This window comes from Fusarium mangiferae (genome assembly GCF_900044065.1).
Source record: "Fusarium mangiferae strain MRC7560 genome assembly, contig: FMAN_scaffold001, whole genome shotgun sequence".
Taxonomy (NCBI): Eukaryota; Fungi; Ascomycota; class Sordariomycetes; order Hypocreales; family Nectriaceae; genus Fusarium; species Fusarium mangiferae.
This window is the reverse complement of record NW_024573921.1, coordinates 204,249-229,341: the sequence shown is the minus strand read 5'-3', so window position 1 is coordinate 229,341 and position 25,093 is coordinate 204,249. Positions and strand designations below refer to the sequence as shown.

The following is a 25,093-nucleotide window of genomic DNA, read 5'->3' as shown; positions in this document are numbered from 1 at the left end:
TTAGGCCATCGTGAAAGCGCGTTCCTCTCATGATACAATAAGCGGGGGAATGCGCTGCTGGACCAATCACCCCCCACCATCTCCCGGGAATCAAGCTCCTAGCCCTGTAAAGCTACAATATCTTGCGGGTATGGATTTTTTTTAACAGCGCTTTACGGATATGGCCTCCACCCATAATGTTCCACTGTGACTGTGCAGTGGGTGCCCGCTTTCCTTTCAATGGCTTTGCAATCCATTGCTTCTTGGAACCTTGTCGATAACAACTAAATGCCCCCTAATTCCATAGATTTCTCATTCGCTATGCTCGCCAAATCGGAAGCATGCAATACCAGGTAACTAGTTAAGGTAGTTACTCTAGTGATTTCCAATGACATTGACACCTACCTATGTATTGAAGTATTTCTGTCCATCAGAAGGATGACAGGGTCCTGTGGGGTGGGTGTTTGATTTGTTTGGCGGGCGTTCTACACACTATCACCAGCCTTTGTTAGGTCGTCTGGCATTGTTTCATGCAATCCTAGGCCCGACCCTGGAAGTCCCCCCCTCCAGTTTCTTCCAGCAACGAAGGCTTTTGTCGCATTGATAAATGGGTGCAGTTAATGGGATGGACAGACTACTACCTAAGACAGACTGAAAGGGGGGAGCATTGAGGTTCCTTCCTCCAGGCATCACACGTAAGGCAAGGCATTAGTCTGCTTGTGTCGATCGAGATTCCGTCCCCAAACTATCCTTCCATAAGTCCATTTGAGAGCCGAAGAGGGACTTCGTGTGCCATCAAATGGATAAAATATGGAAAAGTCTCTTTCATCAGGTGCCTCATTGGGGCTGCAGCACGAACACCGCAGAGCGTAGAACTGATGATCTCCGCCTTCTGTGGCAGCATCACAAGTCTTGTCCACCAATCGACAGCCCAATGGCGTCCAGTTGGTGCTGTCTTACCCGGGGGCGCAGACGCGACCGTCGGTGCAGATGCAGATGCAGGCGTTGACGGAGGTAGATCTAAAGTAAGCATCCTGCCCAGGTGACGGTTTGCAAAGGGTTATCATTAAACAGGCCACTGGCCAACAACGGGCGTCGCGGAAACGGACCGGACATTTTGAAGCAGAAGCAAGTCCAGAGGCAGGCAACATTTCATCAAGACGCAATTCCTACGTCCCCCTCACGAGTCTGTCACATCTCCTTGCGGTCGTTCTGGCGCTGTGTTAAAGTCTTAGCTAATTAGTGTACCGCTATTTGCCATATGGATAGCTTCGCTTCTAGGGTTGCAGTATCGAGCCTATGAATTCGTAGCGGCGTGGCAACCCATAATCCAAGATTGATGATGTTTTCTCCTCATACCACGTGCGATTGATTGTTGTCTTGGTGAATTCTATAGAAGCTTTCCCTGTCTGCACTCGAGGAATTGCATGCTCGTTTCCTCGATTAGTGTTGCAATGAGTGTTGAGAGGGTTGCAAGTGTAAGTTAGCTGCGCAGATACAGCAGTTTTGTCACAATTACATCGACATGGGCTATGAATAGGGGCATAGTGACGGAGAGTGCATGATCAATATGATGATGCACCTACCTAGTGACTACTCATGCTGCTGTTATGTGATGTTCGCATATTTTCTATATATCCCGTGGGCCATCTTATTACTGCTCACCGCTGCCTCCTCTTTTCACACGGGCTGACCTCATCTCTTCTGCGCGAATGATCAACTCCACGTTCAACTGGGGCAATCAAGACTTACTTGGACGAGTGTTTCTGGTTCACAATAGAAATGAGCTGATGCTGGTGCTGTTTCCCCTCCCACCCCAAGATTTTAGCTGCAATACCAGTCACCATCATCTTATGTCATGTTACCCATGTGGTGCCCCCGAGGGTTTACACAAGCCTCCAGCTTCACCCCCTGACCAAAATAGATGCGTAACCATGACCAATAACACCACTTATTAAATGCATGAGCATCCAAGATTCAACGGCTGCAAATCACATTTCATGCACCCACTTCAACTGCCGTATTTTTGCCAGCGATTCGTCTTTCAAGAGGCTTCTGAGGGGATCGAGTTAGAATTCGGGAATAGAGGAATATGAAGCCACATATAACAGTCACCTTCAAGGTACATTGAGTAACTGTTTGTTTGAAGTCAGTGAACTGGAACTTTATTACATCCAGTTAGTCAAGTATATAGGCAGTGACTTTATCGTGTGTGTCCGGTAGATAATGTCTATCTCACAAGGATGACAAGGGACGGATGAAAAATCGGCAGAGAACTACAGGATTTCAAAGCTGGTGAAACAGTGCAAAGCCAAAGTGCCCAGCGTCCGTTCTCTCTGCCATCTGGCTGTCGGAAGTCGAGCGAGACCTCGTTGTCTTATTCCTCGGAAACGCCTCCCTTTCCCCAAGACTCCTAGGTCTCTCAACTCTGATGAAAACCCTCAGAAAGGGCTTGTACGCTGCATGGCAATTCCCTACCGTCTCTCAGCATGTTCCCTAACCTGGCCACTGCTCCAACTGAGGTCGGTGAAGTTTGTAAACATCCATTATCATTTATTAGCGTAATTATCGAGATTATGTTGAAAAGTCAAAATGTCCCTGTAGCAATACGTGAGGTATAGCCAATCGGGGTCTCAGATAAGAAGATAACATGATAAGATGCTTATTTTCAACATAACACAATGTAAGGCATCATATCGAGATTATATATTAGATCCAGGCTAGATACTTTATTGACAGGGTTTACGCAGATCCAATTGCCCATGGGCCATAAGCAAGCAACTCTCGAATGGTCCTAGATTATAACCTATAACTACTAGGTACTAGGTACCTACTTGTTGAAGTTATTGTAGTGAATACCTAAGGTACCTACTAGTAATTTAGGGCTCTTTAAATGATCGATGGTAGTGGATACATCATTGGGTAATTGCAAATCAATGGATGTTAAACTGAGAACGGACACAAAAGCCATTCCGTTCACGGCTATGGGGTGCCGAGTGCGGGGCAACGTCAATTCACAAGATGGAATGGGACGGAAATCTATGCTTCCACTGTCAATCAGACTCTCGACCTCTTAAATCGGACGCTTCAATGCCGCTTCAGAAGCCTGATCTAGTCCCAAAACTCCTGGTGACGCCACCCTTCTCTTTTTATTAGTTCGTTGATGATATGAAGAATTAATTAACATTCCTCGCTGTTGGGCCTTTATTAACCCAAGGTAACGGACCTAGCCATCCCAATGTCGAAAGAACCTGCCTTTAAAGTGTAGTCGTCAATGCTGACACCTCGCAGTCTGAGGTTTGTGCTTCACTGATCAGCTTACATTAGGTACCCACCTTACCTGTGCAAAGACGTTTTTGACTGGCGTAACCTTCCAACTCAGTCGGCGAAGGAGCACCGTAAAAGGTACATTGAGTTTGTACCCAGGTAGAAATCATGGACTGCTGCACAACTGCCCGTCTGGGCCCAATGCAGCGATTCAGTGGCGCCGACTCACACGGGACCCTGACTAATACGTTAACGACTTGTCTGGTTCTAGAATTCCCACGATCATCAATCTGACCAAGCAATAAACCTCATTGCTCAAGTATCTCAAATCATTGCAGCAAGCTACCTACTAAGTACGTGTCACTAATGTGGTGTGTCAATCGCCTCTCATTGATCATATTCCTGTAAATTACAAAAAGGCATCCCTACTAAGTCGGGTCGGCATTATACACAACTGGGGCGCCTCCGATCCCCAACTGTTCATGATACAGGAGCACAGCCACGACAGTCCTTTCTACAAACAACAGTTTTATCCTGACGATTGCGTGTCCAACCTCATATGCTTCATGGTTCTTGGGGTCCAGGTGACTAGATAACGCCCGACTCCTACCTCTCATAGGCGACCAGTATGGCTGCCTTCAATGCCAATCTCGGTAGCGCAACAGAGCGTTCCTTTTCTTCGTCACTCTCGCCGGACCGAGTTATCGCCAGCTCAGAAGATGACAATGCTGCGGCCTCCACCCTCGATCCCGATTTTTACAAGAGTCTCACCGATAAGAGGACGACGCGCGGTAAGTATTTCAGACGTGACTCCTTTGCCGCGTTGCTGCTCACGGGACTGATTGATGCTTTAGATGGAAACCCCCCCAAGAAGCGAGGGCCCAAGCCCAACAGCAAGCCTGCCTTGACCAGGCGGCAAGAGTTGAATCGTCAGGCACAGAGGTAATGTTGCGCAAGCTTGACGAATGCCTGTATCTAACATGTGTCCTTTGTCAGAACACATCGCGAAAGAAAGGAGCTCTACATCAAGGCACTGGAAGATGAAGTTCTTCGCCTTAAAGAGGTCTTCAGCAATGTTTCATTGGATCGGGAGAGATTGGCCGATGAGAACAAACGGCTGCGAGACACTTTGGCACAGGCTGGGCTTCAATATAGCAGCCCGCATGTAGCAGGCAGCGCGACGAGCCGTGGTCCCGACTCGGCCAATACAAGTTCTCCGCCCATGACCTCGCGATCGACAGCGCCATCGGTTGGCTCTCCATTGAACCTACCTGTGGCCGTCGATCAAGGCTCCACGACAGGCCAGCCGCATGGAATGCTTCAGCCCTTTTATCGTGGAAACCCTGAGCTGGAACAGGCGGGCATTGACTTCGTTTTAACGTACGATAACTCCTACTCGAACAATCCCCAGTGATCCCTCTATGTGATATGACGCGAGTTGCATTGCGCCATGGGTGAGCTTTGGCAGGACATGTTGATGTTTAGATCAGCTAACAGATCGCGGGTACATGTAGTCTCGAGAGGCCGTGCATGACGCATATTCAGTTCATGGTTGAGAGAGCATCTGAGCCTGAAGGCGAACCCTGTGGGCATGCACTTATGGCATCGTGCCCACCAGGCCCGGCTCCAGAAACAAGACCAGGTTTGCCCTTCGGGAAAACCCATATTCCATTGGATGGCGATACGAACCAGAAGACATGGGAAGTTCCAAAGGCAGACCTTGCCACTTTATTGGATCTAAGTAAGAGTATCGACCTCGATGGTGAGATAACTCCTGTCATGTCATGGGGTATGCTCATGTCACACCCAAGGGCAAATGAGTTGGAGGCGGTTGACTTCCGAAAGCTGAGTGAAGAACTCACTCGAAAGGTGAGATGCTATGGGTAAGTTTTTCTACAACGTCACACCAGCATACACTGACTTGGTCAAGCTTTGGTGCTGTAATGGAGGAATTTGAGGTGCGAGATGCTATCGACAACGTGTTCGGCGGTAAGGACACGATGATGTGTGAATAGGAGTTTGTTTTGTATTTTTCGAGTCAGGGAGACGACAGCTATTGTTTGTATGTTTCTATTTGCTGTTTTGACATCTTAATTATTATGGGCATATCTCCAGCAACTGTCCCCACCTATTCTGGCTGTTATAAGTCACGAAATCTGTTGAAATCACAGATGTCTCGGTCTCTCCTGTACCCTCTTATTTGTCAATAATAAGAGGAGCATACTACCGTATAGGGCGCGCAACATCATGCATAAGTCAATTTTGACCTAGAACCGTTCAAAATGATCTGCTCTACCTATTGAGTGAAGTTTATGTTTACCCTATGCCTGTTAAACGTGGCTGAGTGCCGTGGCTGAGGCACACAATCAGCACCGCGGGGCTTGAGTGTTTTTTTCAAGCCCCACTCCACCCCACCACAAATTCGTCGTGGATGTCCAAATTCTAGCATCGCTTGTGAACCGAAAGATTCATTGACGCATCCCCCGCTTCCGAAGCCAACACCAAGCTTCTTTGATTGATTTCGCCTATCGCGCATCCGAAAGCGCAAAGAAATCATCGATATTATTCTTTCCAAAATGGCGGACTCTCTCGACTACGTCAAGATCTGCGAAAGCTGCCCCGCCGGTGACGGTTGGGGTCCTGCAGTCACCACAGAGACTACCCTCAACGGCGTTCCATATGCGCCTTTCTCCAAGGGCGATAAGCTGGGACGCATGGCCGACTGGACTGCCGAGGGCAAGGATAGAGAGCGAGGTGGACGAGCACAGTACAACAGGAATTTCCGAGGTAGGTCATATCGTGTTGTCGTGTTCTATTCTCTGTCGAGATCATACTCGTCTTAGATGAGCTCTTGGCTGACCGCAATAATTCCTGCAGACCAACAAGTCTATGGCTCTAGCCACGCCATCACCTTTAATGCCCCTCCTGCCGAGGACGAATCAACATTCTCAGTCGTTAGTAACGTCCGAGACTCGACAAAGTCAAGATACGGCCGCGGGGCCGTCTTCACTCGTGGCCGTGGCCAACGTGGAGGCCAGGCCGGTGCCCGGGGCGGACGAACCCAGCTTCAGAGAGGCGGCGCCGGTGCCGCTAGTCGACAGGGCTACGACCGAGGTGGCCGATCCAATCCTGGTCGTGGCGGTCGCCGCTTTGGCTGGAAGGATTATGACAAGCCTGCTCGTAACCGAGACGCCAGTATCAATGTCAAGGCTGAGTGGAAGCTTCTTGAGGAGATCGACTTCAACCGCTTGGCTAAGCTGAATCTCGACACCGACGAGGGCGAGGATATCGATGACTACGGTTTCCTCTACCACTATGACCGCTCTTATGACAAGCAGCCTGTCAAGGGTGCCGAGAAGAAGCTCACACCAATCGACCGTGCTGCCTACAACGTTACCACCTCATCCGATCCCGTAATCCAAGAGCTTGCCGAGAAGGACGAGGCAACTATCTTTGCCACGGATAGTATTTTGTCCATGCTCATGTGCTCTCCTCGATCCGTTTACCCCTGGGACATTGTCATTTCTCGACAGGGTAACAAGATCTTTTTGGACAAGCGCGACAATGCCGCTCTTGATATGGTGACGGTCAATGAGAATGCTGCCGATGCTCCTCTCGATGCTGCTGATGGTAGTAAGGACACCATCAACCAACCCAATGCCCTTGCCGAGGAGGCCACCTACATCAACCACAACTTCACTAACCAGGTCGTCATCGAGAGCGAGTCGTCGAAGGTCACTATGGCTCACGGCAATCCCTTCTACAACTCGTCTGAGGATACCGACCCTCCTGCCAGCAAGGCCTATAAGTACCGACGGTTCGACCTTTCCCTCAACGAGGAGGAGCCTGTCCACCTTGTCGTCCGAACAGAGGTCGACGCCGTTCAAAGGAACGCCATCAGCGGCGAGGACCAGCACGTCAGCATCCATGCTCTCAACGAGTTTGACAGCAAGGCTCAAGGCAGCGGCGGTGCTCTTGACTGGCGAAGCAAGCTTGTTACCCAGCGTGGTGCTGTTGTTGCTACCGAGATGAAGAACAACAGCTGCAAGCTCGCCCGCTGGACAGTGCAGAGCATCCTTGCCAGCGCAGACGTGATGAAGCTTGGGTGAGTTTGCTAATTTAGTGATACTCGAATGTCTTGCTAATCGGTCCGCAGTTTTGTTTCCCGTCTTACCCCCCGCTCCAATGACAAGCACGTCGTATTGGGCGTTATCGGCTGGAAGCCCCGCGATTTCGCTAACCAGATGAACCTCTCTCTCTCCAATGGTTGGGGTATTGTTCGCACTATCGCCGACATGTGTCTCAGCAGCGAGAGCCAAGATGCCAAGTTTGTCCTCGTCAAGGACCCGAACAAGTCTATCCTCCGTCTGTACGAGGTGCCTGCTGGTAGCTTCGACGATGATGATGAGGAGGAGATTGAGGAGCCCCAGGGCGAGGAGGAGCAGTAGATCAAAGAGAAATACCTAGACATGGCTATGTCACGTTGTGCATATTCGGTAGTTTCATGACAGTGGAGAGGGCCACGGGATAAAAGGCATGAGATTTGCAGGAAGTCCCATGCTCTAATGATTTGAAGCAGTGGATGCAATCTCTATCAGGCTCTGGAAGGCCATTTTTGTATTTGACTGTGGTTGCAGTCTGGAACGAAAAGAACACGTGATTTTACTCGACATTTTGTTGTACCTTTCTGGGGTTTGTGACCTTGAATCAGATTTGTTCCTTGGTGTGAAGAGCTCACAATCGATCGACTTATATATTAACAGTGTACCCAATATAAATACTGCAACGACAGTTACTAGGTATGTTGCAGTATTTCAAAATTTCCTTCCCTTCCTGGGCCTCGTTTTACAGCCACATTTTGAAATTATCGCTAATTGATTGCCAGGGTAGGACAAGCATATCTGCAAGAAGTGTTTACCAAGATGCAAGCATTGCCAGGTATGCTGGGACTTCTGTTGATTCATCAATCAGAGACCATTGGTAATTGGAAGTGGCTCAGAGGTCCAAGCGAATAAAAGTACAGCTGTCGGCACAGAACGTCGGTGGCCCGTCCTCGGTAAGGACGGCACGGGTAACCCGAGAGCAGTGTTAAGCTGTGGTATACTTTCCACGCCTCGGGAGGCAAAGGCTTCGTCATGATGGTAGCCATCTGCGGAGTACAATTGATGAGAGACTGGCTGGTTTACCTACTAAGGTTACCGGGGGATGGCGGGTTGTGGCTTCCAAAGAAGTTTATGACACACATCTGTTCTTGGCTGAAAATGACATCAGTTGATCAATCTGAATCCTGAGATGCTCGGCCTCCAGTCTAGACCCAAGGCAACCTAGGGGGGGGGGGGKGCAAGAAACCTCGAGACAGCCAGCCTAGGCGACAAAAGGATTCAGATAACTTCAACTTAGAATACGTGTAGATTCAGAGAACCATAGACTGAGTATTTTTGACACCTCGTTTCAAGATCAGAAGTTTTCTGACTCCGTACTCGCCAAGAGAAACGTCTCGTTCATGCCGCACTACCGATCAGACGGACCTCAGGTCCCCGCAGCAGGTATTACGAGCCTCTAATTGGATGATCAAGCTCTGTCATTGTTCCAGTCTCAAATGTTTTACATGATAGATGGCTGTTGCCGATGGCCAATTGAAGATCTGCTGCCCGTGACCTCGATACTTCTCACATGGCGGGCGCAATAGTTTAGTACTTCTTCTCCTCCACCCTCTCGTCTCCATCATTTCTTTCCAAGCCGGCACCTCACCTGCGCGTCTTCTTCATACATCACCTATAGGCGGTCTATCGTACGCACCTCAATCGCAGCAACAACAGCTTCGTTTATCTGTACCATGTCTGCTCAAGATTACTACGGCGGCGGCGGTGGCGGCGGTTACCCTCAGCATCCCCAGCCTGTTCGTTACCCAAGCGATTAAAGAAAAAAAGAAAAGAAAAAAAAAACTCGATCGCGATTGCTAATTATCTCGTTTCGTAGTCTTACGGTCCCCCCCAAGGTCAATACGGCCCTCCCCAAGGCCAGTATGGCCCTCCTCAGGGACAGTATGGTCCCCCTCAAGGGCAATATTACGGTCCACCCCAAGGCCAACCCCCCATGCAATATCAACAAGCGCCCCCTCAACAAAGTGGCGGCAAGCGCGGCGGTGGCGGCTGCTTGACAGCTTGTCTGGCGGCCATGTGCTGTTGCTGTGTTGCTGAAGAGGGATGCGAGTGCTGGTAAGTCAACTCTTGTGTAGTCATCGGCATCATCAACCATTGGAAGTTCTTGACTAGCACCAATTGAGCCCCGCGCAAGCACAAAACCAGATCGAAGTGAATACCTACTAATGTGTGTCACTTGATAGCATCGATTGTTGCGACTGCCTCTTTTAAGCGGCCTGCCTCAGCAAAACAAAGTACCGAGATACAATCCCCACGATACATATAACCAGCCCGCGCATGGCCCTATGAAAATTCCGAGAATCATGAGACCTCTTCAAATAATTTGTAAAAGAAGTTACAAATACCCTGTCTCATGATTAACTAATATATTACGTTCTCTCACAGAGATGGTGGACGTGGCATTATCAGGACAAGTAAATCCCGTAACCGGACTGAACAGCCGACTGCGGTTCAATGTTCGAGCATACTGAATGATTGATGGGCGTAGCTCATCGTTTCCACGTACACGGCAATAGCTATTGTGTCACATACTCTTGATATAACCAATTGATATGAATATAGGATATTGAATCGTTTGTTTTGGAACTGTACGCGAGCTGACAGCGTTCTTTCATCTACCGTCAAGTTTTTCCCCACCCCATAGGCTTAATGCATTCCTTTCGCCTCATCATTGATAACAGAGCACCCCAAAGATCACTGGTTGAGTTGCACGTAATTGGCAGGGAATAGACCGGCTTGTCCAGCATAGTGACCGAACCACCAATCTTCGTCAGGGAACTCCAAATTGGTAATTGTGGCATCTTCAGGGAAGCTCAATTCTGCAAACTGATTTAGTGACTGCTTCTTAAGCGCTGTGTGTATCTTACCGTTATCTTCTGCCGCCTCGTAATCGTAGAGGGCAACGGCCGTGTGGCTGGCCTCAGCAGTAGCAGCAGCCTGAGCTTGAGTCTCGGGCTCGGGCTCGGGCTCGGGCTCAGCAACAGGTGGTGGTGGAGGAGGTGCCGCCGCACCAGTTGGTTGCTCTGAATCATCATCCCCCAGCAGTTCAACGTAGTTGCTGGGGAATAAGCCGCTCTCACCTCGTGAGTTAGTGCCCATCCACCAATCTTCATCCACCATGTCAATGTTAGTAACAATGTCGCCCTCGACCAGGTCGATTTCGTTGTCTTCAGCCTTCTCGTAGTCGTATTGGATCACGGCACGATGACCACCCTGAGACTCTTGAGTTGGCTGAGCTGCGGGTTCAGGAGCGTGATGAGGCTCTGGCTCCGGACTGGGCTCACGCTCGAGAGCGCCGGCAGCAGCAGCAGCTCCGACCCCAACAGCAGCGCCTACGGCAATACCTGCAGCCGCACCGCCAGCAAAACGGGCGGTGGACGAAACCTCCTTATCGTCTGCGAGATCAGACTCTTTGGGTACATCAATCTGGTTAGGAGTAATAGGAGGTGGAGCTCGCTGCTCAGGCGGGGTGCCGACTTCTGGCACAGGTCCACGGCTGACTGGAACAGCAACACGAGGGGGTGAGGGGGATCTCTCGCGCTCTGTAGCTGTTTGGTAAGCGGAGGGGTCTTCCCGTTCGTCATCCTGCTCATCTGCAGGTGCTGGTCGGCTAGGGAGTCCGGGAAGGGCAAAGCCTCCTGAAGGTCGACCGCTAGGAACTGGCGGCGGTGTAGTGTCGTCCTCTGCAGGGCGAGCAGCGGGAGGGGGAGGAGCCCCCGCGCTGATAGGGGCAGTGTCCTTGAACCGGTCTCGCAAAGCTGACACACCTGACGGCGATGCTGGTGTATCCTCAGGATGCTCGCCTGTGTTTTCCTGGCTGATCTGTCCAGGCACGCCGCGACCATAATCGCCAGTCTGCACTGGAGCCCAGCTCTTACCAGAGTAGCCACTCTTCCACTCGCTTCCGCTCTTCTGTGGTTGAACAGGGGAAGTGCTACCGACAGGAGCAGGGGCGGGAGTACTGGAGGTGTCCTCCCCCCTCTCCCTGGCCTTACGCTCGGCCCATAGTTGGGCAGGAGTCTTTCCGCCTTGATCAGCAAATGTACGGCTTGCAGCACCAACAGGGGCAGACTTTGCAGGAGCGGGAGCTCCAAAGCCTAAGCCACCGGGTGTGGGAGCCTTTGTGCCCGAAAAGCCTCCAGCGCCACCAAACTTGTTGGCGACCTTGGGTTTAGGAAGGGATGTTAGACGTTCCGACTGAGCTGGCTGAGAGAAAGCAGACATGCGTTCCGATACAGGTCGGGTCTCGTCCTCCTGAGGTTTCTCCGAGGCAGCAGGCTTAGCCTGTGCCCGGATTGCAGCAATGTCAACCTTTCCAACGGGTTCGTAGGATCCCTTCACAGGAGTTGGCCTGTCATCCTGGTCCTTTTGAGCCTGAGCACGAATAGCTGCAATATCGACCTTGCCAATGGGTTGATAGCCGCCCTTCACCACGTCGCCTGGTGTGTCATCGCGCTTGACGGGGGCGCTTCCGCTGGTAGTTGCTGTGGGTTGCTTGCTGAGATCAGCAATGTTGACCTTTGTAGGCTTGTAAGCAGATTCGACCTTTTCAATCTGAGTCCTTGTGACAGGAGGAGCATCAGCGCCCCACCCATCCTCGTCGACATTTTCCTCTCTTTTGGATCGAGCAGCGACGAGCGGGTTGGCACGGCTGGAGGCTGTCGGGGTGAAGACAGGTTTGGTCTTGACGGGAGGAGGTGCAGCAGAACGAGGACTGTCTGAGCTTCCCGCTGAGTACTTGGCGCCGGAAGCATCGGCCACCTTTTGCATGATGGCATCAATTTCGAGGTCGCTCTCGGAGCGAGCGGTAATCTGAACATGGTATCCGTGGAGGATCTTGGAAACCGCAGCAAGATGGCTGGTGAAGTAGCCCTTGGTTCGCTCGGGAACACCTCCTCCACACCATGCGATCAATATGTTTTTAGGAAGGCCACTGTTGGGATCCTTGACCTTGGCAAATGCGAATTGAATGCGCCCTTCACTAAAGTCCTCAATCAGATCGGCGAGGTCGCTTTCTGTATAAATATTAGCGGGCTGACGGGAGGATAGACATCCCCTTGTGTGTAACATACCGCCTGTTCCTTGGACCTTGAGAATACTCTCCTTGGCTCCGCTGTCTTGGAAGGCATTCAAAAGAGGGGCCTGGACCGAGAAAAGGGCCCAGTGAGCATGAGTGGGAGACTCGGAAGATGGCGGGGCACCGTTAACAACACTGCTGTAACTACTCTTGATGGACGGGCCATTTATCGAGGTATTGAGAGATGCCATCTTGGGGTTTCTTGAGATGTTAAAACGGAGTGAGGCAGACTTGAAGCTGAAGCTGAAGCTGACGAGCTAGGATGACGGAGGTTGGGGGTGACGTTGACACCGTTGCTGCGGCGGCGGCAGCTCCACACGGAGAGACAAGATAAAAGTTCCGGAGGCGTAGTCAGGAGAAGGACTATCGTGATCAATTCTCCAGTACGTCTGGTATCGCACAGCGTCGAGATATTGCTGTGCGAGCTGTCTTTGGGAGAAGTTGAGGATGGAAACTGAACGTAGATCGGGGGACGGTGGAAACCTACCTTAGCAAACCATACCTACAGTAAAAGGTCCCAGAAGTGGGTTTCTTGAAGTGTGGCTGATGATGTAGCTTCTTGCGTCGTCTGCCTCAGTGACCTGAGGTAATGCTGGTAGCTTGAAGAATGCCCAACCTTGGGGCGGTCTAGCTGGTCTACAGTGGGCTGAGCGGGGTCAAGCTGCGCTGTTCATGCCTGTATGCGCTGTGTGCTCCGTTGTGCTGCTTTGATGAGCTGTTAACTGGTTATAGTGATGGGAGCTGTCAATGTCAGCATTACATATCAGAATGCATCTACCAAGGCTATATGCAAGTACACAGCTCCGGCAGCGGAGGGCTGATATTAGGTACCTAGGTACCTATCCACTAGACATGAAATACAAACCAAAGGAAATGACGCAAGGACAATTTTCTATTTGCACAATCTGTTGCCCCTCCTCTCTCCATACCACTGCCTCTCTGGGTTTGTGAAGACTGATAGACCCTGACTTTCTTTGATGATAGGTAAGAAGTGCAAGTAATTTATACACAAGCACGAATTTAATGTGCTCTAAGCTTGAATGGAGTTATTAGTCGACGTAGAGTCGTATTCACAAACCCCAAGTGCCGTGCTCTTACACAGATAATTGTCTTTCCCTCTTTTTCTTTCGCCTTGCCTGTCATTGGATACCAGTATTTGTACCCCGCCAAAGTCAACCTTTGCCCCTCAAATTCCGTGGAGATTAATGAGTTGTGATTGACCGGCCTTGCCTTAAACCAATTCGACTCCGACTGCTCTTTCTCTCCCGTCTCTTATCAGATCGAAACCCTGACGCATCCATCTCACCGCCACCAAAATGTCTACCATCACGGAAATTAACAGTATCCCCGAGTGGGAGCAGCTGCTCAGTTCTGTCCCTTCCACTACCCTCGTCGTCGCATCGTTTCATGCGCCGTGGGCCGCACCATGCGCGCAAATGGCCACCGTCTTGTCGACCCTCGCTTCCGAATATCCAGTCACCGAACCTCCTTCCACAAAGTGGGTTTCCATCAACGCAGAGGATCTGAGCGACCTCAGCGAGACGTACGATGTCACGGCAGTCCCTTTCCTTGTTCTTTTGAGGAACGGCCAAGTTGTCGAGACTGTGAGTGGCAGTAGTGCCGTAAAGGTGCGCACGGCGATCGAGACACAGGCAAAGCAATCTGGTCAGAATTCAGAGGAAAGCGCACAGAATGGTATCGATACCAACGGTGCCGATGCCGAGGAGCAAGATCCCGAGAAGAAGAAGGAGGAACTTTTCAAGCGTCTTGGGGACCTCGTGAAGGCTGCACCCGTCATGCTCTTTATGAAAGGTACACCTAGCTCTCCTCAATGCGGCTTCTCCAGACAATTGGTTGGGCTACTGCGCGACAATTCGGTCAAGTATGGTTTCTTCAACATCCTCGCCGACGACGAGGTTAGACAGGGGCTCAAGGAATTTGCGGACTGGCCAACATACCCGCAGCTCTGGATTGATGGCGAGCTCGTTGGTGGACTGGATATTGTAAGCCGCATTCACAATTTCGCTTTGACTAAGGCTGACAAATCCATAGGTCAAGGAGGAAATGGCCAACGACGCCGAGTTCCTCACCAAGTACAGCGTCAGCGCTCCCACAGCTGTTTGATGCGAGAATACATACGTTACGAAACTCATGACGCATTTATGTTAAGAAGGCGTGACAATAGCCCGTCGCGTACTGCTGAATATTGCACTGCCTGGCTGACCCTGGTAAAACCCAACCGTTTGAGTGATAGTATCTGGCAATGCAATATCAAGCGTTCTGGCTAGTGGTTTATCGAGTGGCAAATTGAGGAGAGGAAACGAGGCCAAGAAGTCCTGAAGTCCCAGGGGGTTGAAAGCTAAGGCGCAGGGCCTTTATCCAAGAATATTGTGGCCATATAAAACAGCGCTGCTGAGCTCTTGTCAAACCTATCATGCAACTAACTAATGGCTCACTGAATGGTTAGGCTACATCATGTGTTGGGCTCCCGGATACTTCTAATCGGTCATATCAGCTTCTTCTGGGGGCTGGACAGGAATTGGTTCACAATATCTACAGAAGTAGTCGAGCATGGAGAGAAATGTAAACATCACCATTTCTAGGCGATCATAGCTGCAGCTACATTGTAATTTGCCAAAGACGGTGGAGTTACCGCTGGTTTCCAATGTTCGTTTTGGAACGTACTACAATGATCGGATCGACATAGTGCCTGACCATAATAGTAGTGTAAGTCAGGGAACTGGCAATAGAAGGCCTCAGATACAGAGCGAAGAGTGTGGTGTGATGGAGTTTAATGACAAATATCGGTGATAAACATGGGCCGGCCCCGAAATCCGAGTATCCATACAGCAGATGTCGAATCCGATGAACGAGAATGACTCACAGGCTAGGCAAGTAAGATTTGCGACTTTGGCTCTTTTTAGCAGATTGTGGTTCGTTCGATTGAGATAGTTGCCGTAACGCCCGTCAAGTGATGTTACTGCACCTGGCTGACTTCAGCCATCATGTTGAAGAAGCTAATTAAAAAAAAAAGAGGCCCAGGTAAACTATGCCAGTTACAGAGAGCACTGGGATGGATGCCTCCTAACTAAGCACAGGAGAGACACGTGCAAGACAGCAGAGGTATCACAAAGGCTCTTTTAAATCGAAGAACGAAGACAAGAATTAAATAAGGTACCCTTGTCTCTGTGAATGTAAAACAACCCCACCATCTTGCTGCATCTTGCATCGATGCTGGGACGCACACGCGTTCCTTGACCTGACTGCGGTGCCTAACTAGTTCGTTTGTTCCTCATTCCCAGGCTGCCGGGCGGTTTAATAAGGCTGATGCTGACGGGACATTCTGGAGACCAAAAATTGGATTCAGATCTAGCCCTTTTCCTTTCCACCCTTTTCAGAGATCTTCTCGTTTCTCTCCTTATTTGAAGCAAGGCACCGGAGGTACCGACACCTCCATGACCAGCTTCTATCACCTCATTGATCCTCTGTTTGGATATCCTGCGTCATCTGCCCTCACAGCCTCTGTTCCTCTGCTGACTGAGCTTACTGAGTAATTATCGACTCGACAAAAAAGCAACCCGCCATTCTCCATCCATTTCTTTCTGTCTGGACTTGGAGTCCATCTGTGACGCTCTATAGGTAGCTTGAGCTCAGGCGTCTTCTTTGGGCCGTCTCCTCGCTATCTTCGCCTCCCGTTGCCGTCTTCTTCCTCCCTAACGGGTTCGCGACCTCGCTATCGCTACGATCTCGGTCATCAACTATAGCGAGTGTCCTGCAAAGTCCTATTGCCTAGAATTGAATCCCCCATCACACATTCCCAGCAGACCGCAACTTTGGGTGCCCCCGGCCCCCGATATCTCCACGGATTATCACCATCCGCCCTTACACCTTCGCTGTATCACACTGTGAGGTGCCTCAAGTGGGAGGCTGTGCTGTACCGTGCCAATTCCCTGTTGCTGCAGGCCTAAGGGCGTACGGACGTGTCGGACTTGATCAACGCCACCTCTGGGTTCCTGGAGACCGTTTGGGGCGAAACGGTTCCATTATCCTGCGCAACTGTGTTGCGACATCGACATTGGCTTACCAGGCGGGTTGACTCGTGGAGCCGCATTTCCCGGTTGGTCAGACAAGTCTTCTGTTGACCAGGTTGCCGTAGCTGCGGCAGTATTCTGGAAGGGCGTTGTATTATTCATACCAAGCTCTTTTGGGTTCCGCCAACCGCTCAAGATTCAATATATTGATGGGGTTTCCACTGGCGCTGACCAACTCTTGTCTCATCATTCTCTGCCAATATTGGAGTCGGATCCCTCATCTTATCTGTTGAAACGCCCTGGTCGTTTCGTTCCCCTTGTCACAATGACCCCAACTCCTCCTTCGACAAACTCATCTCAGGGAGCCCGGTCTCCCGAGGAACAGTTCCGTGTTGTGAGGAAGAGGAATCGCGTGCCTCTAAGCTGCTATCCTTGTAGGACGCGCAAGTGGGTTACCCCTAGAGTAGTGCATCAATATTTACTAACATTGTCCGTAGGCTGTGAGTTCAAATGACACCTCTCAACTCCTCATCCTTACTAATATTCATCAGAAAATGTGACAGAAGTCATCCTTGCAGCAACTGTACGAAGCGCGAGGGTATGGGGACCACCTCATGCTCTTATGCCACGCCGGTTACACGCAAGAAGAATCAAAGTCAAGGAGACTCGAGTCCTGATGACATGCAGAATCGTATTGACCGTTTAGAAGGCTTAGTTTTATCCCTTATGCACGGAGGTGCTAATGTAGATGCTGCATCCGCCGCAGCCGCTGGAGCAGCGACAACACAATCCACCACGGACAGCGGATCTTCCGCCAAGGCTGGAAAAGGAGACGACAATGCAATGGCATATGATGAGGAGGAAAACAGTGACGAAGAGGAGGGACTGGCCACGTCTTTGGGTTTTCTTAAAGTGGACACGGACAAAGGCAAGTCGCTGTATGTTGGCCAGGAACATTGGCATACCCTCCTTGCCGATATATCTGAGGTGAAAAACTACTTCACGTCTCACAAAAAGGAGTTAGAAACAAGTTATGAGCGAGTCAAATCTTCAAAGCCCATGGCTGCAAGAGAGGGGCCGACACTCCTGCTAGGAGCACTCCCAGCTTCCGAAATTGAAATAAGAGCAGAGCTTCCCCCCAAATCTGCTGTTCTGACGCTCTGCAGTCGATATTTCAACTCCATGGATAATGCTGTCAATATCATTCATGGACCAACATTTCAACAGCAGCTGAAAGATCACTGGCAAGATCCCAACAAGACACCCATCATGTGGCTTGGTATGCTCTACTCGGTTCTCTGCCTAGCAATGCTGAGTTACCATAAAGTGGGCGACGAACCTCCTGAGTGGAGAGGGCGAACCCTTGAGCTTGCAAACGAATACCGTTTACGCACGGTGCAATGTCTGATCAAATCAGACTATACAAAACCTAACGAATATACGGTTGAGACTATGATACTCTATGTGTTTGGAGAATATTCGTCTCGATGGGATGCTGATCTAGGATTGTGGTTAATCGTGTCTTTAATTGTTCGAATCGCGTATCGAATGGGTTACCACCGAGACGCTAAATGGTTTCCGTCAATTACACCATTTCAAGCGGTAAGCTGCACGCTGGTCTGCTGCTAATATCGGTTTGCTGATCATGGTTAGGAAATGAGACGGCGGACGTGGGCTCTCGTACGAATGTCGGACGTTATCTTCTCCCATCAGGTTTCTCTGCCCAGCATGATCTACGAAAATGATTGCGACACCCAGCTGCCCAATAACATATTTGACGATGAGTTCAATCCCAGCGTCAAGGAGCTGCCCCCTTCTCGGCCATCCACTGTCGCTACTCCCATCGCCTACATGATTGCCAAGTCAAGATTATGCTTTGAGTTGGGAAACATCCTCCAGGCTACAGGGCAAGTTGGCAAGCATGTGCCTTACGACGAGATTATTCGATTCGATGCCAAACTACGACAGATCATGCAAGAATTACCGCCGCATTTGAAGTTAACGACATTAGAAGGGTCCCATGATCCAGTGACTCTGATCATTGCCAGGTTCAATGTCGATATCTTATACCAGAAGATTCTATGCTTGCTTCACCGAAAATACCTTCCCAGGGCGAGGCAGAGCGCAAGATATGCACACTCTCGGAGGGCTGCAATTGAAGCATCATTGACCGCGCTCGATCATCTGGCAGTATTGTACCGAGAATCACAATCCAACGGGAGGCTGCGCTCAGTCAGTTGGTTTGTGAAGTCCATCGCTACCAAAGACTTTACGTTGCCTGCAATGCTGGTCATTCTTGATCTCCACTTTGACAACATTGCCGCGCAGTCTTCAGTTCCCCAAGACGATGAGGGTGCTTCAACTTGGAACGATGACCAACGATCCAAAATGATTGGCAGCTTAGAAACAGCGAGAGAAATTTGGAACACACTTGCAGATACCTCGATGGAAGCATTCAAGGCGGCCAAGGTCATCGATATCATGCTAGATAAGATCAAGGACCCTGCCTCGATCGGTCCAGAAATGCCGGGCGCTCCATCGCCAATGCCAGGTTTGACGCAAGGTGTTGGGACTGATGTTTCGCCGGCTATGGCGCCGGGTTTTGTCTCACCAAACAGCTTGCCCGATTTCAATGCGACGGCCAACCCTTTTTCGACGCCTAACCCGGCCGCCTTTATGGGCATGGACTTCGGCATGCCTGGGTCTGAAGGACTTGATTTTCAGACCGATGGATTCGCTGGGGCTGGTCCAGCTTCCCCTTTCTCCTCCATGTTCAGTAACCTGGGAGCCAACACTAACGCTGGGATGGATATGGGCGCGAACTTTGACTGGGTAAGAAGCGTTTCCGTCAAGAGATCACTTGTACCCGTTTCTAACTTGGAATAGAATGCCTTTGAAAACTATACGCAGATGGCCAACTGGGGAGCAGACCAGAGTTTTCAGATATACGGCGCTGGAGGAGACCAGTCATCCCCGGGACAGACCTCTTCGTTGGGTGGTCGCAGTGGAAGTACGTCACAAGCGCCAGGACAAGGAGGTGGCAGAGATGCGAATATGCAATGATGCGGCAGCAATATCAGATAAAATAGTTGTTGATCTTGTGCTGTGATGTTATGATGGGCAACAAAGGAAATGTAAAACCAAGCAACTCTACTTATTCAAATGCCCCAGTGATGGGGCCCCAAATTGGATTTTTTGAAGTCTCACATACGTATTGGATGTTATTCATCACCAACTATTCCCATGCTTAATAATAAAAATTGGGCCCCCCTGGCCGACACTGTTATCGATAAGTTCAGGTCTTTTGTCCTTGCTCTGAGATATCGTTTCCCAAATCAAGACAACTCTGAATTTACTTCACGCCGCATTACGAGCAACGTTTGGTTTGTACAGAAGCGCAGGCGACTTTTGAGCGCCCGACTCATATTGCTTACACTTGAATTGCAACGCGATATCTTTCCCCATTGCTCCTTACCATTCACGCAGACAAGTGTTGATCATCCCTTTCACTCTACATGCTTGATGATCCGTCAAGCAAGTTGTTTCTTTTTGTGTCTACCGTTCTTACTCGTCACTGCTATTCAGTAGCGCGTCAGATGAGGGATGGTTATCCCGGAGAGTCAAAGGGCCGGCACCTCTGGTTTAGCCGTCACCCCGGGAGCATCGACAACCAGTGGTAGAAGCGAGGCCGACGTGCACATGGCTGATGATCTGAGTTATGAACCCTCAGAAGCCTCTAGCCATGACCCTGCAGCGGCTCTGCTCGATGCCATCTCCCAGCCCTCGAAAAAAAGGCGACAGTCAATAGATTGCAAGGCTGTCCAGCAAACTAAGAAAGTTAAGCTTGATAAAGCCCGTCTTCCAGGGCTGGCGGCTCAAAGTCTTGCGAAGGATCGAGCCAAGCAGCTTCCGGAACAGATATGGCAACATATCTTTACTCTAGTACCACCCAGAGACCTGGGTCGTTTGTTGACTGTCAACAAACTATTTCATGCCTTACTTAGCCCCCTTTCCACTCATTCCCCAGTATGTTATAATGATATACCGTCAACCTTTCCTTTACTGAAGCCAGATGCAATCTGGCAAGCTTCAAGAAGGCTGTTTTGGCCACGTATGCCTGCACCCCTAAAAGGGAAATTGGAGATTCAGATGTGGCGTCTCGTTTGTTCTGTGTCTTGCCAGCTCTGTGGTTTTCAGAGCCAGAAAAAGCCACCATCTTCGAACAACGAAGCTTGGTGTCGTGGTCCAGGTCCAAGTGACGTCTGTCCCATTTTCCCCTTTTGTGTCCTCGCTTGCGGAAATTGCCTGAAGAAAAAGGGCATCAAGGTAGGCGTTTCAGGATTCTCCCCGGATGCAATTCTAACGTCAGCAATAGGAACTAGATCTTCTCTTGTCTTCGTCATTTCCATCTGTTCTGCTCCCAGCTCTTCCTCTAGTGCTTGTGGATGCCGATATGCATGTTATACATCCCCGTGCCATACAGGCGGGGACTGTGCAGCCACACATCCAGGTTAGCAAGCTCTTCTGGTCGGAGCATGTTGAACAAATCAAGCTGGAATTCCAAAACGTCAAGGCACTTGGGTCTGCTGCTGCCGAAGAGTGGATAAAAGGTCTAGAGATCCGAGGAAAGCAGGCTCTAGCTGATGCCTCTCGTTGGGAAAAATGGGCTAGTACAGGTGGGATGGCTCAGTTTCAAGCACTGAAGACTGCTGCCAAGGCAGAAGCTCCATTCTCATTTACGCCTCTGGCTCTTTCAGCTCCCCTTGGTAAGACCTCACCAGATCCTGCTCAATCGATCGGCGAGCACCACCGCCAAGCACCTGTTGCAGATGACGGCCGTGGATCAAGAGTGCCATTGGAGGCTAATCCCCACCCCTTACGCACTCCAGTTCAGCAAAAACGAACGAAGGAGGAGGCAGCTCACCTTAAGGCTCAAAGACGGACCGACATTGAGAATCGAGCCTTGCTACTTGATCCTCCGTTGACTGCAAATGTTCTGGCTCATATTCCATCCTTTCAGGCAGCACTTCAACTCATCACGCCGCTTGATGATCACGCATGGGAACTCTTGAAGCCCCGTCTTCTCGCTCAGAGGGTAGAAGCGGAGCTGCGAGAGAAGCAAGGTTATAGCAACCCCCAAACACTTGAAGACAAGCTTCCGACAATGGAGGCTGATAAAAAGCCCTTTCGGGAACCAAGAGAAGTTACAGACCAGGAATGGGATGATATCCAGGGGCCTGTTCGAGCGCGCATATCGGAATATGCAGACGAAATCATCGAAGGATGGAACAACGGTGCCAAGGTTAAGAGAAGGAATTGTCCGCAATATGCCGCAGATGTGCTGCTTTACGTTCGTAAAAGGTTCTATGCCGAAGTTGCAAAGGACACTGCTGCCACAATCGCGGCAGGGAAGAAGCCGATTGTCGAGCCCCCAGAGGGGCCTTGGACTCAACGGTTGACACTGGAGAACATGAAGTGGGTCTTTGATGTCAAAATCAAACCCCGTACCGAACCCATGCGCAAGGAGTTGTTTCTTTGTAACAGCTGCCTCGGTGTGAATGGAGTCTTGAAGTTCTTTGGATTCGAGGGTGTACTTCAACACTATGCAGCCAAGCACACGGTAGCTCTCAGTCTGGGGAATGTTGTCGTGCATTGGAGAGCGGAGTGGCCAGAAGTGCCTCCTTTTAGTCCTGACCCTCTCGCCAAAGAGAAAGCCTATCATGATAACGAGCCACGCAACGCGCTCGCGTCAAACGCTCCAATTCAACCAAGCCATTCTGTCTTTCAGCCTGGTACACCAGCAGGATATCATCTGCCTGCTTACGGCACAGAAGCACCGCCATTCTCGTTCTACAGTTCCAGGCCTCCAATTCCTCCTATATCTGCATATGGGCAAAATTCAGCCCCTACCTATGGCCCATCTTACTCAACAGCAACATATTACGACCCTGCAACATATTCTTCATACCCAGGACTGTTTTCTTCGGGAATGAGACATAGCTCTCAAAGACAATTGAGCAGCTACACAAGACCTCCAGTTCCAGTTCCTAACCCTTCCGAGGGCGGATCTTATCCGAACTACTACGACGGCAATAGCATCGCCTCAGTCAACAGCACACGTCAGCATCAACATGAAAATTTCGTCAGGGGCACTCAATCTGTCTGGTCAAGGGTTGGGCATCATAAGAAGATCCCACCTGCAGTTAGGGCTTACGTCGCCATTTACCATGCTAACAAACTGTTCGAGGAGTCGGAGAGCGAGACCCTACCATTGTCGCTGTTCATTGAAGCCACATCGAAAAATAAGAAATTACGCAGTCTGAGGGCTCTCAATGGAGTTTCTTGCAAGGTGTGCAACGACGACAACATCTTTCACGTACCTCAACTCGCCAGACATTTTGAATCAGAGCATGTCGAAAAGCCCCGGAGTCAAGGACGAGCACATATGGATTGGCGAACAGAAATGATAAAAATGCCTGAAAACGAGCGAATGGCTGGACTGGAAATGAAGACTCGGGGGGACTCTGTCTTGTACACTCTTGTTAAGGAGGCTCTTCCCTGGGCATTCGAACAAGCCTTCGTAGACAAATATGCTTCGAAGCCTATGCAAACAAACCCCAATAACACCTTACCTCCGCAAGTGTCAGTGCAGACGCCAGCTCAGATCTTCACTGCTGTGCCAAACAATCGGTCAAGGGAGGAACACCAGCAAAGTGATATCGAGCATGTGGGAGAGCAAACGCAGCAGCTAGGTCATGCGGATCTGGGAAGTCAGTCCTTGGCATCAAGTCGACTAGATCTATGCTTTTCTTCACATATCGAGTCTGAGCCAGACATACCACATCTTCGTCCAGCAAGCGAGGTTTATGGTCGAAAGATGGTCGGGGCTAGGACACAGGGGAAACCTGCATCTCAAGTCGCTGATAGTGCTTCATCATTTGACAACTACTCGCCACCGTACTTGGAAAAGTTTCAAGATCCACATAGCCGAAGAAAAAAGGTTGACGTCGGAGTCGAGACTGAGCAGGAAGTCGCCACCTATCAGGTTTCATATCCCACAGAGCCTCAGAACAAGGCTCATTGGCGCGAGGAGGAATCGTCTGATTGCCGTGACGTCCGAGAACAGCGTTATTCGGGTCCAAAACCATCTAGTTCACGTAACAGAAGCGCATCTGTTGGCGATCGGCCTCAAGGCCAGCATCCGTTGGTGGCCACCTCGGCCGCTGCAGCACCTAGCTACGCGGAGGTCGAAAGAAGAGGGCGTGAAGAACCTCATGTGGCCCACAATCACCACATGGTTGAAGAGGAAGAGGTCATCTACGTTGATGAATCCGGACGGGAGATTGGAAGAGGTCTCAGAGCCCGAAATACCCTACCACAGGAATCCAGATATGGCCCGGTCATTGCTGAAAGGTTTGGCGAGTATGCCCAACCTTCATCCTCGTGGTTTAGCAACAACCACAGCCAATTCTATTGTAGAGAACCTAGCCCTTGGTCTCGGTATGCACCACAAGAACGCCGCTTCGATTCTCCAGCTGGTTCCGATCATTTCTATTATAATCGTCACAGTACTCGTCCTCCGCTAGACCTTTCAGATGCATACAAAGTCGTTGAGACTCATCATCCGGACGGCGACTACTTCATCAGGCGCCCTGTACGACAGGCTGGTAGGCCATACCATGCCTACGAGACCAGACAACCACGACCAGAAGAGAGCATATATCCTCAACGAGGAATAGCTCAAGGCCCTTCGGGTTACAACTCGAGTCATGAAGCAGATCCTCGTGTTCCAAGTCGACCTACTCTTATGACTAATTATAACGACATCCCACGACATCCTTCTTGTGCAGCAAGGGTGACGCCAGCGGACCATGGGAACCAGCGATGATTTACTCGAAGTACTTCTTTGTCGTAGCGGAGGAAACATGACACCAACTAATTAGTGCCGATTCGTGTATACATATCTATATATGCAAACTGTAACATCGTGTGTAATGCCATTCTTCATTTTAAGACGGTCCTCTCCTAAAGCAGTTCAGAGAACGTATTCATCATTTGACAGATATCATAAAGTAGTACATTGTGTGTATTCTGCTAGGACGACGAGCCGAGTTTGGTTTGCTTTTTTTACATACATACATCCATACATACAAGCCCTCCTCTTGTATTCCGATCCCGTCTTCTCGTTGAGCCATTATCAGAAACTGAAGCTGAGTCTGGCCGCAATTCCAATGCCAGTTGGTGATGTACAAGATAAGAGGGAAAACGATGATAACGAAAAGAACAAAATTACAACACTCTTTTCTTCTCTCGATTCTCTCGATTCTCTCCTTTATTCTGCTTCTCCTGCTCTGCTCCATTGAGGAGCAGAGCAGTCAAGATTGGTTCAAGAGCCCGAGCCCTTGACCAAAAGCGATCGACGTTGTTTGGTGTTTCCAAGTTATGTCCCGCCTTTCTCCTTCGAGTCTATCTTTCCATCCGTATATGGCTGTTACTGGTCTTTCTTTTCTTAATTATTCTCAGGTTGAACGGGACGCTGTCGCATGGTGACCATTTGCCAGAAACCCATAGATCAA

The 25,093-nt window shown here is 50.1% G+C and overlaps 7 protein-coding genes across 7 annotated transcripts; 6 read left to right on the top strand and 1 right to left on the bottom strand.

Annotated features, from left to right (window-relative positions):
• Positions 1–3,874: 3,874 nt before the first annotated feature.
• FMAN_00608 (uncharacterized protein) lies at positions 3,875–5,261 on the top strand (the record flags this gene model as incomplete). The annotated part of the gene is made up of 5 exons (XM_041832841.1): positions 3,875–4,037; positions 4,101–4,188; positions 4,243–4,603; positions 4,744–5,129; positions 5,177–5,261. 5 exons carry the CDS (start codon positions 3,875–3,877, stop codon positions 5,259–5,261), a joined length of 1,083 nt encoding a protein of 360 aa, XP_041675939.1.
• A 561-nt stretch (positions 5,262–5,822) lies between these two features.
• Positions 5,823–7,694, top strand: FMAN_00607 (putative eukaryotic translation initiation factor 3 subunit 7 homolog; the record flags this gene model as incomplete). The annotated part of the gene is made up of 3 exons (XM_041832730.1): positions 5,823–6,033; positions 6,124–7,351; positions 7,403–7,694. 3 exons carry the CDS (start codon positions 5,823–5,825, stop codon positions 7,692–7,694), a joined length of 1,731 nt encoding a protein of 576 aa, XP_041675938.1.
• Positions 7,695–9,082: 1,388 nt separating this feature from the next.
• On the top strand, positions 9,083–9,468 carry FMAN_00606 (uncharacterized protein; the record flags this gene model as incomplete). The annotated part of the gene is made up of 2 exons (XM_041832619.1): positions 9,083–9,145; positions 9,226–9,468. 2 exons carry the CDS (start codon positions 9,083–9,085, stop codon positions 9,466–9,468), a joined length of 306 nt encoding a protein of 101 aa, XP_041675937.1.
• Positions 9,469–10,103: 635 nt separating this feature from the next.
• On the bottom strand, positions 10,104–12,677 carry FMAN_00605 (uncharacterized protein; the record flags this gene model as incomplete). The annotated part of the gene is made up of 3 exons (XM_041832508.1): positions 10,104–10,228; positions 10,277–12,424; positions 12,482–12,677. 3 exons carry the CDS (start codon positions 12,675–12,677, stop codon positions 10,104–10,106), a joined length of 2,469 nt encoding a protein of 822 aa, XP_041675936.1.
• A 1,125-nt stretch (positions 12,678–13,802) lies between these two features.
• Positions 13,803–14,610, top strand: FMAN_00604 (putative glutaredoxin; the record flags this gene model as incomplete). The annotated part of the gene is made up of 2 exons (XM_041832397.1): positions 13,803–14,489; positions 14,539–14,610. The coding sequence occupies 2 exons, from the start codon at positions 13,803–13,805 to the stop codon at positions 14,608–14,610; spliced, it is 759 nt and encodes a 252-aa protein (XP_041675935.1).
• Positions 14,611–16,842: 2,232 nt separating this feature from the next.
• Positions 16,843–19,580, top strand: FMAN_00603 (uncharacterized protein; the record flags this gene model as incomplete). Its single annotated transcript, XM_041832285.1, has 6 exons — positions 16,843–16,964; positions 17,015–17,017; positions 17,081–17,796; positions 17,845–18,119; positions 18,171–19,349; positions 19,404–19,580. 6 exons carry the CDS (start codon positions 16,843–16,845, stop codon positions 19,578–19,580), a joined length of 2,472 nt encoding a protein of 823 aa, XP_041675934.1.
• Positions 19,581–20,120: 540 nt separating this feature from the next.
• On the top strand, positions 20,121–24,405 carry FMAN_00602 (uncharacterized protein; the record flags this gene model as incomplete). The annotated part of the gene is made up of 2 exons (XM_041832174.1): positions 20,121–20,843; positions 20,893–24,405. 2 exons carry the CDS (start codon positions 20,121–20,123, stop codon positions 24,403–24,405), a joined length of 4,236 nt encoding a protein of 1,411 aa, XP_041675933.1.
• Positions 24,406–25,093: the final 688 nt, after the last annotated feature.